General features: G+C 35.9%; 1 protein-coding gene across 3 annotated transcripts in view; it reads left to right on the plus strand.

Annotated features, from left to right (window-relative positions):
- AFF3 (ALF transcription elongation factor 3) overlaps positions 1-15,994 on the plus strand; it is a 526,899-nt gene that overhangs the window by 357,720 nt on the left and 153,185 nt on the right. For all 3 annotated transcript variants that reach the window (XM_046663032.1, XM_046663033.1, XM_046663034.1), the window contains one exon: positions 4,201-4,252. In XM_046663032.1, coding sequence (XP_046518988.1) covers positions 4,201-4,252 — 52 coding nt within the window. The remainder of the gene's footprint in view (positions 1-4,200; positions 4,253-15,994) is intronic.

Raw genomic sequence — 15,994 nt, forward strand, 5'->3', positions numbered from 1 at the left:
TATAAAATTTAAAACCAGGAAAAACTAAAAAATATTTTATTTATTAATAAATACATAGCTTGTAAAAACTATCAGAAAAGAAAGGGAATGATTAACACAAAATTCCATTACTTGATAGCTGGCGGGAGGGCAGGAAGAGGACGCAAGCTCAGCAGGCTTCTGGGCTGTTTCTTGGCAATGCCCATTTCCTGGCCTGCAAGGTGTTTTCACAGTTAACTCATTGTAATTTTTTAGAACTGTATATATACACTTTCATATGCGTGTACATTTTTATATGCATTAAATGCATGCTCTATTTAACATTTCTTTGGGAAAAGCATAGCCTTTACTTGAGACACATTAACCTGTGACATGGTGAAACGTAAGAATGAGAATCCATTTGACATAAATGCCAGGAACACTTGCCTTCATTCAGGTTTAGTGACATTCTCTTCTGACCAGGCCCAGTCCCACTGCTTTGTTCTTTCGTGACTAATATTTATATTGCTGTAATATTGTAAATCCTGTTGTTGGTTTATAATTTTTCTAATTGGCCTACAGGAAATTCCAAAAATTAAATTATTAATTAAATTAATGTTAGTGAGGACAGCTCATTAATAATTACTGAACGGAATATAAATATTTTAAATCTTGGCTACGTAGAAGGAAAGGCATAGCTTTGCAGAATTGTGTGTGATAGAAGGAAAGGCAAGAGGGAAGGACAGATGGGGAGCTTCCTCGTTTCACATAGTATAGAAGAAAAGATGCTGTCAGAAGTTGATTAATCAAGAAATGGAAGATTAAATTTATTCAAAGTTACAAATACCCACTAGAGGCACTAAAAGTAATAACAGAACTAAGAAAAATTGTAAGGAAAGGGGAGGTGGTAGTATAAGTATATTCATATCTTCTCTCTCATCTTTCCTATCAGAAATCATTACTTACTGTCTAAAGCTGATACATCTAGAAATAAGTCTATTTCTTAGCGTAACTGTTGAAGGACTGTCAGAGCTAAGAACCAAAGCAAGCAAAGTCTTACCTTTTCTCTACTGTTCAACTATTTTTACTGTGAACATGGATTGCTTTTATCATAAAGGGAAGTTGTAGTGTAGCAAAACTTTCCTCTGCAACAGAACACAGCCTCACGCAGGTCTGTTTTGATCCCCTTTTCAAAAATCTTCTTTAGTGCGTATCATAGCCCTGTTGATGGAGAGTGCAGTACTCCAGCAGGGCAGGCATTGTAAGTGGTTAAAGGGCGTGAATTAGACATTATTTATCTTTCTGCTTACCAGACAGAATACCCGACATCTAAGTCGTCGGTTTATTTATTGGATGAAAAATGTAGCTTTTGTGATTTTTTTGAAGTGGCCTATTGCAGCCATCAAGCTGTTTCATACCTCAAATTGTATATCCATCTCAACGGTGAGTGTACCTTACTCCTCGTCTTCCACTGTAGCGTAGGATTCTGTATTAATGACAGGTCATCAGACAGAAGACATATACCGAGTGTGTAGTGTATGTCAGGTACTGTGGAAGGCTCAGGGAGACAGATATGGAATGCTGAATTGAAAGTACATATATAATATACATGTGTATATACATATGCATTTATGTGTGTGTGTATATGTATAAATATATCATTCCTATGGCTCATTTTTTTTCCCTCTTCCTCTCTATAATTGTATTTCCACATGCAAAATGACCACACTGCACCTGAGCCAGTCTCTCATGTCCAGTTTCTTAATGATCAAGGCAGTTCCCTCCCAAAGAGCCTAGTGTGGTATCTATCATGGAAACAGCTGAAATAACCAGGATGATCCCAAACAGTCCTCTTTGGTGGCTCCTGAGCACCCAGCTAAAAAATCTCTTGCTGAGAATTTCCCAGCTTATGTTCATCATTTTCCCTTGGGTCCTGATAAAGAGACTATGATTCTTAATGGCTTATGCACTTAAACATTTCATGTTAGCTTCAGCAATTGCATCACCTAAAATTTCAAGATGTTGGGAGAGCTTTCTGTTTTATTCTTTCTAAAGGACAAACATCGTTTTAGTCCCTGTCTCCACGCTGAGCTTACTTTTCCCGCAGAAAAGTGAATTCATTATCAGCCCTGAAGTTGCTGCCAACACTCACTCTCAGACTCTTCGTAAATGCCCTGTTTGGCCCCATTGTGTCCTTCCTGTTTGCCAGAACCTATTCTGTTTTCCCTGTTGCCACAACATAAATGCTGCTAAGAGCAGAGATTGTCAGCCACAGCTTTGTCCCTGAGCTGATCCAGCCCGGGATGCCCGCAGCCCCCAGATTCCATGTGCAATAAGGCCTGTGTCCTCTCAGCCTGCGGGTCAGTTGGCAGTGTTGTTGGTCAAGGTAAAACGTATTTATTCAAACATCCAAACAATGTCTTCATTTATATTATTGATTTCCTGTTTTTGTGACATGAATTGTTTGGAAATGTTTACTAATGCCTGCTGCTGCTGGGCCTGCTGTTGCACATTGTTGATTACGGTTGGATGGGGGGTGACTACAGGTGGCTACGGACCAGGGAAAGTAGCGAATTTCTCCCAGTTAAAGGGAAAAAAATAGATCAATATGTTTGAGAAAAAGTAAACCTCCATTTAGTTTTGTCTTACATAATGCAGGTGTTAGAACTCTCTATTTAGGATTCTGGCAGGAATTGTGGTTACTCAGTGAAAAAATGATTCTGGAAAATACTAAATTAGGTTATTTTCCAGCACTAAAGCCAGTTGATGAGGCTTTACCTGTCTCCTAAATGAGTACACCACAGACTGGCCTGGAAGACAAAAGTAGAATATAAAAGTAGGAACCTTAAAGCAAGTTTATTAGTTTGCTACCTCTCGTTTTTCTTCAATGTGGTTTCCTGTGTACTGGGGCTCTGCCTGGTCAGTGTTTGCTATCCAGGCTGTTAAAAAGTTCTGTGGCTTCATAACAAAGTGGCTGTCCCTCATGGTTGTTGTGACACTGTGTAGACACATTAGCACAGAGTTATATCTCAGATAGATGTGTGAACTATACATAACTGTGTCTTCTTTTTCTCACAACTGTTTAATTTCCTATAAGAATAAAAGAAGAAATTGTCAAGTCTGCTTTTGAGTCCAGTTTGGATGATGTCTCAGACTGTTTTCCTCATATAATTTAGGGGTCGTTCCTGAGACTAGGTGACCACAAGCTGACGCCGGCAGCTGACATATGGGGCTTGTACGGTGCATAGACCTGAGGCCGTAAGGAGTAGACGGGGGTTCTGTGCAATCGCCAGGCCTGACTTGAAAGAGCAAAGCAAGTTAACATCGTCAGGCCCATTTCTTACAACCCACAATCTTCCCTAGGGTTTATTCAACTGTTAGCGTTGCACAACCATCATAACCACAGCTGACTCACCCTCACAGTCATGACTCTTCTCCTCTGTCCCCTAGCCTCAGGGAGATAAAATGCAACACTTTACAAAATGAGGATGCATAGTCAAATCATCAATGGTCAAGGCTCGGAGAATTACATTAGATCTATTGCTAGAGGAATGTGCCCTTTAAAACTACAAAAAGTGAACTGGTTCCAGGCTCCCTTAATTAAAACCCATTAAATCCTCCATGAGCACAGATGGCAGAAACCTTTCTTTATGTGGACTTGCAGATGGTCAGGAAGGATTTCTGGTTTACATCTTACTCTGTGTTAATTCAGGGGCCGGATAGCCTGCTGCCAGGGCTCTCAGTGGGGTGTGATTCTCTGATTCTCCGGGATCTTGTAATCTGGGGTGTAACCTCGGTGTGCTGTAAAATTCTCTCCTGCAAGTTCTGATGCACCCTGACCTAGTTTGGCTTGTATTAGCAGAAGGGATCAAAGTGCAAAATGCCTTGAATGTAGAATGCTAATGAGGTTTATTTCCTTAAATTTTCTGTAAAATGAAGTGGAAGGAAACAGGTTCCATCTGTAAGATATTCCTCTTTTGGCAAGCTCCCTACTCTGAGCCTCTGGTTGTTTGCAAACAGCTCCTTGGTACCTACTCACAGATCGGTGCCTGGGCAATTGTATTGCAGAGAAGAAATTATTTTGCAAATCCGGTTCTCAGACAATAAAAAGACGTTTTAAAAGCCTCCTGCTGCACATTTCGAAACATTGTTAATAGGAGCATGGAAATATATTTAATCTCTCTTAAATCTTAAAGACTATAACACTCACATGTTGTTATTTTTTTCTGCTTCCCTTTTAAGAGAAAGGTGATGCTGAGCCAGAGAGTCCAGACAATGGCACATCGAATACATCGTAAGTGTCTTTCCTGCTTCTCTCTGAGATGATGTTCTTAAATAGGCCTGTAATATGAAGCCGTGCGAGTGTCTTGTAATAGTAATACTGCTGCTAACAGAAGGCAGCCTGTGTGCTCTTTCTCAGGATGATGTCTTTTTAAATGCTTTTGGGTGCAGGTGTATTTTGAGGTCTTTCTTAGGCTTTAGCACAGTAAGAGTCATCTGAAAAACGCAAACACTCCTTTTCATAAAACGGAAAAGAAGTGAGATTGGAGGGTGTGTGTGATGGGGGAGAAGGGCCCAAACCCTTTCAGATCGGGTGGGAGACTCAGCACCGTCCTCAGTAACTGCAGAACTTTCACACGTGCCAGGAGATTCTGTCCGACACACCTGCCACGTGCCAATGTCACTTTAAAAGCCTGCCATCTACATTATGTGAATTATGTGAAAAGTCCAATTATAGCTATCTCTGGAATCTCAAAAGTTTGTTGTATTTTGGAATTGACAAACTCAGTTTTAAAAAGATAAAAAAGGCACTTATAAAACATATGTTCCTCACTGTGTATTTTGTCTTTTTCTTCTCAGTCCTCAAGGAATCCAGATATATTTTAATGATTAATTTGATACCAAATTTATATACTAAAATTTAAATAAAATAATTCACAAGCTAACAAATTATTTTAGCTCCGCAGGAATCAGTAACTGGTTTGCTCCTTAAAAATCTTTGTTTTCCTCACTCTGAGGGCCGAGATATGTTTTCTTATTATGACAGCTTTGTGAATTTGTCTGCCTGTGGACCGGTGCTCTTGTGACTAAGCATTTAAATCCTATTGCTTAGAAATCGCGGTGTACGATATAGTATTATTGAGTCCTTTCTTTTGTCTGAGATCTGTTTCTCAGTCTATGAAGATCCTTTGGCTTGCATAGGATGGCTATATATTTCATAAAGGATATGATTATATGTTAGTCTTTCTTAAGATATGACCCTAAAAGTTCTAAATAGTTCCATTATTGTGATTTATGCTGATATGATGAATATGACTAGTTTTAAGTGGTTAAAATATTACTAATTTTTAAATTTTTGAGCTGCAAGATATAATGGGAAAAGGGTTTTAATGCCATCTGGAGGCATTCTAGAGAACTGAAAAGGGTAGAATCACTTAAAAATTTGATTCTTTGGAGTAACATTTGAGACTGGGTAAGAATTTATGCAACTAGAAAGTAAGCTATTTGGGAGTTATTACATTTTTTGTAAGTAATTTTATGAAAGTGCCAATTATTTTAGAAACAACAATTTTCAAATGCTCATTAATGAAATCATTTTAAAAACAGACAAAGGAACATACAAAATACATTGGAAAACTGCTAACATCCTACATTTAATTTTACAAATTTTAAAATCATACTCAGTAGATACTGATTTTGTTAATGGAGTTTGATGTGCCATGAAAGTTCTCCTTCCATTATTTCTAAAAACTCCATTCTCTAAAAGAATTGGTTTCTATACTTCAGTACCTTATAAAAGTAAATATGTTGTCTGAGGAATTTCTTTTACACCGTCTAGAGATTCGACAATGATAAAAGTTTGAAGCATCACCCCACATCTTTAAGCAAAGCAATTCCTTAGTCATCTGCCTCACATCCTGCCTCTTGAACTAGAAATAAAGACTGAAGTTACAAGCATCTCTTTTAAAAGTGGAGAATTCCAAACTTGAGCCTCTTAAAGAGTCCTCTAACAGTGGTTCTGTTATAATTAGGCAAGAGGAGCAGCCTGCTATGAATAAAGAACAAGGACTCAGGATGCCTGAGACTTGTGGAGCATTTTACATTATCTGTGCAGTACCTTATTTGAGCTCTCTTTAGGTAGACAGATTGGGTGGGGATAATATCCTTATTTTATATATGAGGAATCTAAAGATCAGAAAAGTCATTCAACTTAAGTGAAAAAATTAGGGCACAAATCTTCAGATATTTTGCTTTTTTGCCAATTTACCATACTGGAGAGTCAGTGGATCTTAGGAGACAAAGAAAAGCCATGAGTCAGAATCAACTAGAAAAACTGAGATCAGATTATTTAAGTGGTAAGTGTATTGGTTTGCTAGGGCTGCCATAATAAAGTACTGCAGGTGGGTACCTTAATCACAAAAATTCGTTATCCCACAGTTCTGGAGGCTGGAAGTCCAAGACCAGTCAGTAGGATTGGTTTCTTCTGTGAAGGAGGGATCTGTTCCAGACCTCATTCCTTGTTTTGTAGATGGCCGTCTTCACTCTATGTTTCTTCATATCATCTTCCTTCTATGTGTGTCTCTGTGTCCAAATTTCCCCTTTTTATAAAAATACCAGTTATATTAGATTACAGTCCACCCTAATGGCTTCATTTTAGCTTGATTACCACTGTGAAGACCCTATCTCCAAATAGGGTCACAGTCTAAGGTACTGGAGGTTAGGACTTCAATACATGAATTTTGAGGGGGAAACAATTCAATCTATAACATTAAGGGTCAGAGCAATCAATCAGAAAGATTCAGAAGCCAGGTGAGCAGAACCAGGAGTCTACAGATGCCAGAAGACTAGACAAGGTGAGAGAACCTAAATAAAATAGACCGAAAATTATGAGCTCCATTGGAGCTGAAGTGGTGAAGCAGAGCAAAGAAAACTGTAGATAACATACATACAAGGCATTCATGGTTTGGTGGGACAGACTCAGCTTCAGTAATGCCTATATATCCCTCTGTCTGTATAACTCCATGACCCTGTAAGTTGTTTAAAGCTATTATCTGGGTTTAAATTTTAGTACAAAATTGGAAGTCTCCAGACAGAGAGTTCCTTTCCTGAAGAAGTATCTTTCCTCACTGGTTTCTTTTGAAAGCAAGATATTAGCATTATTTACAATGGCCAACATATGGAAACAAGCTCATTTTACCCCATCAATGGATGAGTGGATAAAGAAAATTTTGTATACATATACAATAGAATATTATTCAGTCATAAAAAAGAATGAAATCTTGCCATTTGTGATAACATAGATGGACCTTGAGGGCATTATGCTAAGTAAAATAAGTCAGAGAGAGAAAGACAGATACCATATGATCTCACTTTTACGTGGAATCTTAAAAAAACAAAACTCATGGATACAGAGAACAAATTGGTGGTTGCCAGAGGCAGAGGTGGGGTGTGGGCAAAATGGGTACAGGTAGTCAAAAGGTACAAACTTCTAGTTATAAAATAAGAAGTCCTAAAGATATGCTATATAGCGTATGACTATAGTTAATAATACTACATTGTATATTTGAAAGTTGCTGAGAGAGTAGATCTTAAAAGTTCTCATCACAAGAAAATATTTGTAACTATGTGTGGTGATGGACATTAACTAGACTTAATGTGGTGATCATTTCATAATATGTAGAGATTTCAAATCATTATCTTGTACATCTGAAACTAATAAGTGAACAAATAAAAGCAGGAGACTAATCATGATATGTTTTAGACAGTCATTGCCTGGTAGAACAGAATAATCTGGATAACACCTGAGGATCCTTTCAGGATATATTATTTAATGATTCTGTGAGTATTCATAAAGAGGAAAGGTGCAATTTATTCTTAACACACACAAAAAAACCATAAATTAAAATTTCTAGGATAGCATTCCAGTTATATCAATGATGGAAGAGCTTATATTAGATTAACTCTCCATTAGATAAGTATTATAAACTCTGGACAAAAAACTATTTGAAGACATTAAAGGCTGACTAAAAGAAGGCAGAGAATGTTGGGAATTTGGTCCTTGGAAAAAGGAAATTGGGCTGGGTGAGATCTATATTTATACAGCTTCTCCCCCAAAGGCACTTTCCAATTCACAAATAGCAACTAGAATTCATGGAGAAAGCCACAATCATATTTGCTTTAAGTGTCAGAGAATGGAGTTCAGGGCTGCCAGAGTGGCTGGAATTTAAGGAAGGAAATTCCAGAAAGAAGTGAGTCATAGAGAAGAGAGCTCCAATTCTGTATATAAATTCCCCTTAATCCTTGGATGACTCCCAAACGGCATGTGTGTGGAGGGGCTGCCAGTGAGCTCAGTGGAAAACAATAGCTAGAAAGCTGAAAAGCTGAGTGGAGATTTCAACTGCTGTCTGTTGCCTACAACTACTGCCTATAGAGTTTGGAATTTGAATCTCACTGAAGTGGGATTCAAACCAAAACAGACCATAACAAAGTGTAACACTAAACATCCACCAGTTCAAGGTGATCAGCTAGTAATTTGTGTGATGGAACAACAATAACAAAAAAAAATCAACATTGTTTAAAGGAATAAAACAGAATCGAGAGTCATGATAACATTCACAATATTCACTATCTAATAAAAAAATTGAAGGATTTTTGAAGAAATAGGGAAATGTGATCCATACTCAAGAGAAAAAGTAGTCACTATAATAGATTTTGAGATGACCTAGATGTTGGAATTTTTAGACAAGAATTTTAAAGCAGCTATTATAATATGTTCAAGGATATAAAGGAAAACATGATCATAATGATCATAATGAAAGAAGAGGAATCTTAGCAGGGAAATGAAAATTATGAAGAAGAACCAAATGAAAATTCTGAAACTGAAAAGTATAATATTTGAAATGAAAATTTCACTGGATAGCCAATAAGAATTATCCAGTATGAAGAAAAATGAGAAAAATGATTTAAAAATGGCAAACAGACTCTCAGTGAATTATGGGACAACCTTAAGTAGTTTAATATACATGTAATTGGAGTCTCAGAAGGAGAGGACAGAGAAAATAGATCAGAAAAAAATATTTAAAGAAATAATAGCTGAAAGTTTACCAAACTGGGTGAAAACATTAACTTACAAATACAAGAAACCCAGCAAACCCTAAGCAGGATAAATACAAATAAAGCCACACCTTGAAACAATATAATAAAATTGCTAAAAACTAAAGATAAAGACAAATTCTTGAAAGTTGCTGGAGAAAAATGACATATTCGGGGGAACAAGATACAGTTAACTGAAGGATTTCCATCACAAACTACAGAAGCTAGAATACAATGTAAAAACATCTTTCAGGTGCTGAAAGACCAAGAAAAGATAAAGAACTGTCAAGCTAGAATTCTAAATCAGCAAAAATATCCTTCAAAACAGAAGATAAAATAAAGACATTTTTGGATACACAAAATCTGAGAAAATTCATTCCAGTAGACTTGTACTACAATAAATGATAAAGGAAATTTGTCAGGCTGAAGGTAATAGTATCAGATGGAAGCTCAGAACTACAAGAAGGAACTATTTACAGGAAATAATAAATATGTGTAGATGTAAAAGATTGTTTAATGTAGAAAATATTGTTTTGTGAGATTTGTGATGTATGTAGATATAAAAATATGACAAAAATAGCACAAAGGATAAGAAAGGGCAAATGGAATTGCATGACTATAAGGTTCTTACATTTTATGTGAAGTGGCATAGTATTAAATCTAAGTAGACTGGTGATAAGTTAAGGATGCATAGTATTATACCTAGAAAAACCACTAAAAACAAATACAAAAAAACCCACAGCTAAAAAGTCTTTGGAGGAATTAAAATAAAATACCAAAAAATTAGATTAATAAAAAAAATCACCAGAAAGAAAGTACAGAAACAAAAAAATAGGAGGTATCAATAAAAATAATAGTAAACCTAAATCCAGCCATATCAATAATTGCATTAAATGTAAATGGACTAAAAACTCCAATTAAAAGGCAAAGACTGTTAGACCAGCTATAAAATCAAGACTGTCTCCTGTTCACAAGATACACAATTTAAATATAAAGACATAAATATGTTAAAGCCAGAAGATGGAAAAGATAGACTGTGTAAACAGTAAGCATAAGAAAGCTGATGTGACACTATTAATATTGCCAAATAGACTTCTAGACAAAGAGTATTACAAGACATAAAAAGAACGTTTCATCATGCCAAAAAGATCAGTTCATAAGGTAGACATAACAATCATAAATATGTGTTTACTAACAGATCTTTAAAATGCATGAACCAAAAACTGCTGGGACTACAATAATAGTTAGAGATTTTTAACATCCCTTTTTTTGAGTAATTGGTAGAAAAATTCAACAAAATACTAGGAAGTATATAGAATATTTGAACAACATTAGCAACCACTTTGACCTAATTGACATTTATAGAATGCTACATTTAACAAGTGCAAGATATAGAATCTTATCAAGTATGCATGAAGCATTCACCAAGGTAGACCTTATTGTGAGCAATAAAAGAAGTATCAATAAATTTCATAGGATTAAAATCTTATAGAGTATGTTCTGTGATCATAGAATGATTACACTGTAAACTCAATAGCAATGAAATATCTGGAAAATTTCTAATATTTGAGAGTTAAATAACATTTCTAAATAGCCTTTCAGTTGAGGAATAAATCACAAGGGAAATTAGAAGGTGACTTTAACTGAATGAAAATGAAAGTACAATTTATGAAAGTGTATAGGATTTACTAAACAATAAGCACAGCAAAAATTAAATTTATAGCTTTACATGCTTATATTAGGAAAGAACAAAGTTGAACATCAGTAAAGTGTTTCCATTTTAAGAAGCTAGCAAAAGAAGAATAAATTAAACCCAAGATAATTAGGAAGAATTACATAATTAATATAGAAATAGAGATGAACAAACAGAGAAAATTAATGAGGCCAAAATTTGGTTCTTTTAAAAGATTATTAAAATTAACAAAACACTGACAAGGCTAATCAAAAAGGAGGGAAAACACAAATTACCAACTTCAGCAATGAAAGAGGGACATCACCACATATCCTACAGAAATTTAAACAGTAATAACTGGATGTTATGAACTACCTCCTGCTAGTTAATTTGGCAATTTAGATAAAATAGTCAATTTCCTTGAAAAATGCAGTTTACCTTAACTGTCACAAGAAGAAATAGAAAATCTGAATGACCCTTTCTCTATTAAAGAAATTGTATTTGTATTCAAAACTTTTCCACAAAGAAAATTCGTCCAGGGCCAGATGGTTTCACTGGTAAATTCTATCAAAACTTTAAATAATAAATTTTTATCCCAAAGAAACACCAACAAATGAACTACCAGTCTTACACAATCTACTTCAGAAAATAGGAAGGAAAACTACCCAATTCATTGTGTAAGACCAGTGTAACTCTGATACCAAAATCTGACATAACCCTTATAATAAAAGAAAATTATAATCCAATATCCCTAATAAACATTGGAAAATTCCTTAACAAAATATTAGTATATATAATCCAGTGATATATGAAAAGGATATAATTCACTATGACTAAGTGGGATGGTGATGTTATCACAGGAATGCATGGCTGGTTTAACATTAGAAAAGTTAGTTAATGTGATCTACCATATTAATAGAATAAAGGAGAAGAACCATAAGATCCTCTAAATAGATTAATTAAAGGCATTTGGCATAATTCAACACCCATTACAAGAAGGGAACTTATTCAATCTGACAAAGGACATCTACTCAAAAACATGCTGCTAACATCATTTTAAATGGTGAAATACCAAACACTTTCCTCCTAAGATCTGGAACATAGCAGTGATGTCTGTGCTTATCACCTCTCTCTTTTCAATGCTATACAGGAGGTTGTAGTCCGTGCAATAAGGCAAGAAAAGAAAATAATAGGCATAAAGATTGAAAAGAATGATTGTTTATAGAGAAAACTCTAAGAAATCTAGTAAATAACTACTAGAATCAAATGAATTTAGCAAAGTCAATATGCAAAAATCACTTGTGTTTTTGTTTGTTAGCAATAAGCAATTAGAAAATGAAATTTAAAAAGCACTTCCATTTACAATAACATAAAATACTTGAGAAATTTAGCAGAAGATGTATAAGACCTGTACACTGAAAACTGTAAAACCTTGACGAGAGAAATCTAAGACCTAACTAAATAGAGAAATGTTCATGAATTGGAAGACTCGATAATGTTAATATGTCAGCTCTTCTCATATTGTTCTATAGACTCAATACAATCTTGATCAAAAGGCTGGCAGGATACTTTTGCCGAAAATGACAAATTAATTCTAAAATTTTTATAGAAAAGCAAAGAACCTGGGTAGCCAAAACAGTCTGGAAAAAGAACAAGGTTGGAGGCCCTACAGTTGCTGGTTTCAAGACTTACTATAAAGCCAAGGTCATTTAAGATAGTGTGGCGTTGACATAACACAGACAGATAAATCAATGGAACAAAATAGAGTCTAGAAATAGACCACACATATATGGTGAACTGATTGTTCACAAAGGCACCAAGCAGTTCAGTGGGGAAAGCCAGATCTTTTCAACAAATGATGCTAGAGCAGCCACTAGGGAAAAATACGAATCTCAAACCACACACAATTGAGGTGGATCATAGACCTCAATATAAAGGCCAAAACTATAAAGCTTCTAGAGGAAAACATGGGACAATATTTTCACAGCCTGGGGTAGGCAAAGATTTCTTACAGAGGTCACGAAAACACAACATAAAAGAAAACCATCATGAATTGGAAATCATCAACATACAAAACATCTCATCAAAATGACAAGGCAAGACACAAACTGAGAGAATATATTTGTAATACATATATCTGACAAATAACTTGTATCCAGAATATATAAGGAACTCTGACAATTCAATAACAAAATGATAAAGAAACAAATTTTTTTAACAGGCAAAAGCCTCAAACAGACAAAAAAGGTATACAAATGGCCAATAAGCAGTTGAAAAATTCATTTCACTAATAACATTCATCTTCAGGGAAATACAAATTAAAGCCACAATAACATACCACTACACATCCACTAGAATGGCTAAAATTGAAGAGACTGACGACACCAAATAGTGGCAAAGATACGAGGCAATTGAAACTCTCCTGCATTGCTGGTGGCAGTGAAAAATGGTATAACCATTTTTGAAACTGTTTCTTATACACAAATTTATTGCATTACCCAACAAATAAACACACACTTAGTGCATGACCCAGCAATTCTATTTGCATACATTAGTGTGGGAAAAATGAAAAACATATGTCCTTTAAAAGATTTATACAAGAATATTTGTAGCAGCTTTATTCATGATGGTCAAAAGCTGGAAACAACCCCATTATGCATCAACTGGTGAATGAATAAACAATTGTAGTATATTCACACAATGGAATACTTCTAATCAAAACCAACAAACTGCCCAACTTGATGTATAGATCCAATGCAATCCCAATCAAAATTCCAGCAAGTTATTTGGTAGACATCAACAACCTGATTCTAAAGTTTATGTGGAGAATCAAAAGACCTAGAATAGCCAATACTATACTGAAAGTTGGGCCACTGACACTACCTGACTCCAGGACTTACTGTAAAGCTACAATAAGTAAGACTACATGCTATTGGCAAAAGAATAGAGAAATAGATCAATGGAACAGAATATAAGGCCCAGAAGTACATACCCACATATATAGTCAACTGATCTTTGACAAAGGAACAAAGACAATACAATGGAACAAAAATAGTCTTCTTAACAAATGATACTATAACAACTGTATATCTACATACAAAAATACCTAGCTTGAAGTGGCAAAGTCAGGATTTGAACCCAAGATTCAGCTCTTAACCACTGTCCCTTTCTGCCGCTACCTCAGAGCTCTTATGTAGTTTCTCTGGAGACAACGCCATCTCAGGAAGAACAAGTAATTAAGGTAATGCCTGCAGAGGAAGAGTAAACTGAGATCCTGCTAGATTGTCATCTGCACTAGAAAAGTTCTAGGAATAATGAGCAAATGGAGAGTTCCGGGATACTCTGAAGACCACAGTTTGGCAGGGTCACTGTGCTTGCTTAATCCAGATTTGCCCAATGCCAACAAATCCACTCTCAAGTCAGAGGTCAATAGCATAGGCTTGTAGAAAAATCCTAAGGGAAGACCCTCCTACATTTGTTCCTCAGTCGAACAAAGTAACTATAACTGTAAAGAGTAAACAAAGATTTGAAATGACCTTTATAAATTAAAGAAATGGGATTAAACACAACGTATTCAACTCCTAGGAGAAAAAAGTAGATAAAATGAAGCAGAAGGAAAATGGTCCTTCAGGTATGCACATTGTCCAATAAAAGACTTGGAAATTATTATAAGCTCAAACTGAATTAGAGTGACTGTGAAATGTTCTTTCTCCCTAGTTAATACAGCAGTTGAAATTAATATATGGAAAGTGCCCATGCTTCGTAAGAAGTCAATTAGTTATTATTGCTATCTTAACAGGATTCATGACTTTTGAAAGATAGAAAACAATCCTGTCTTGACAGTTGACAATGATCAGAGCTTAATTAGAATTTTAATTTTTCCTTAATAATATAAAGTGGAAAACTTAGAAAGGATTAAGGGTGATAACAACAAGAATTGAAAGCTGGGGCTGTGAAGAAGAAAGACTGAGTGGTGAGTCTACCCTAGAGATATCAACCAGAATGAGCTCTTCTCCAAGCCTTCAGGCGATAGGACCATAGGCAAGGAGTACATTGCTTTACATGTCCCCAAGAAGAATGCATGGTCTGGAGGAGGCTGAAGAATTCACCTCCATTTACTTCTATTTTTAAATGTCTTAGAAGATGGGACATCATTGATGGGTGGAACAGAATGGGTCTAGGTGATGCCCAGAGCTCCTTTTCAGGTGTATAATGTGCACCTCTGAGTCATTTATAAAGATGAAAGGTGAAATACGTTCATATCAATGAAAAGAACTTGTCTTTGTCAGTTCAGGCAGTTATAACAAACTACCATAGACTGGGTCGCTTATAAACAACAGGAATTTATTTCTTACAATTCTGGAGGCTGGGAAGTCTGAAATCAAGGTGCCAGCAGATCCAGTGTGTGGTGATGGTCCGCTCCCTGGTTTGCGGATGGCTGTCTTCTTGCCGTGTCCTCACATGGCAGAAAGCAGAGAGATAGGAAGCAAGCTTCCTCGTGTCTCTTCTTATAAGGGCATTAATCCTATTCATGAGGGTTCCACTCTCATCACCTAATTACCTCCCAAAGGCCCTACCTCCTAACACCATCACATTGCGGGTTAGAATTTCAACAGATGAATTTTAGGGAGATATAAACATTCAGTCCATAACAGTATTCATTAAAAATATCTTCTGCCCACTATAGAGCTATCTTAGAAAATGTTAAATATGGGGGAAAATATGCAGAGGAAGAATTATGTGCTAAACATATAAAGAAATCTATCATTTATGCATGTGCATTTAATAATGAGGTTACACAAACTGATCACATAAGAGGTTCTGGAAGTTGAGAGGTCAACGTTGATTTGAGAACTGTTACCAAAAGACGTTCTTTTTTTCAGAGAAATTTGAAACTCTCCTGATATTTATTTTGGCCATAGCATTCTGTGTCTAAAATGATGAACTGTGGCTTTTCTTTTAGTCTATGAGGTGTCTGTCCCCAGAGACTTCCTTTCCGTATCTGTTTAAGTAATTTGCCAGGATTCTGTCTGCTAAGAAAATGAGAAACTAAGTGTATAGCCTTTGCTTAGAAAAAATTTGGCCACATCCTGTTTCTCCAACTGTTAGACACTAAGAATAAAAAATAACATCGGAAGGGCCTTTATGGCTCCTTGGACGCCCTCGTTACGTTAGATGAACAAACTAGACTTGAAGGCCTTCGAGGGCTGTGGCTTTTCCAGTGGATAAGGGAGGAAGACCTGGCATTCAGGCACCACCAAGTCCAGGTGG

Source organism: Equus quagga, chromosome 5 (assembly GCF_021613505.1).
Source record: "Equus quagga isolate Etosha38 chromosome 5, UCLA_HA_Equagga_1.0, whole genome shotgun sequence".
NCBI classification, from domain to species: domain Eukaryota; kingdom Metazoa; phylum Chordata; class Mammalia; order Perissodactyla; family Equidae; genus Equus; species Equus quagga.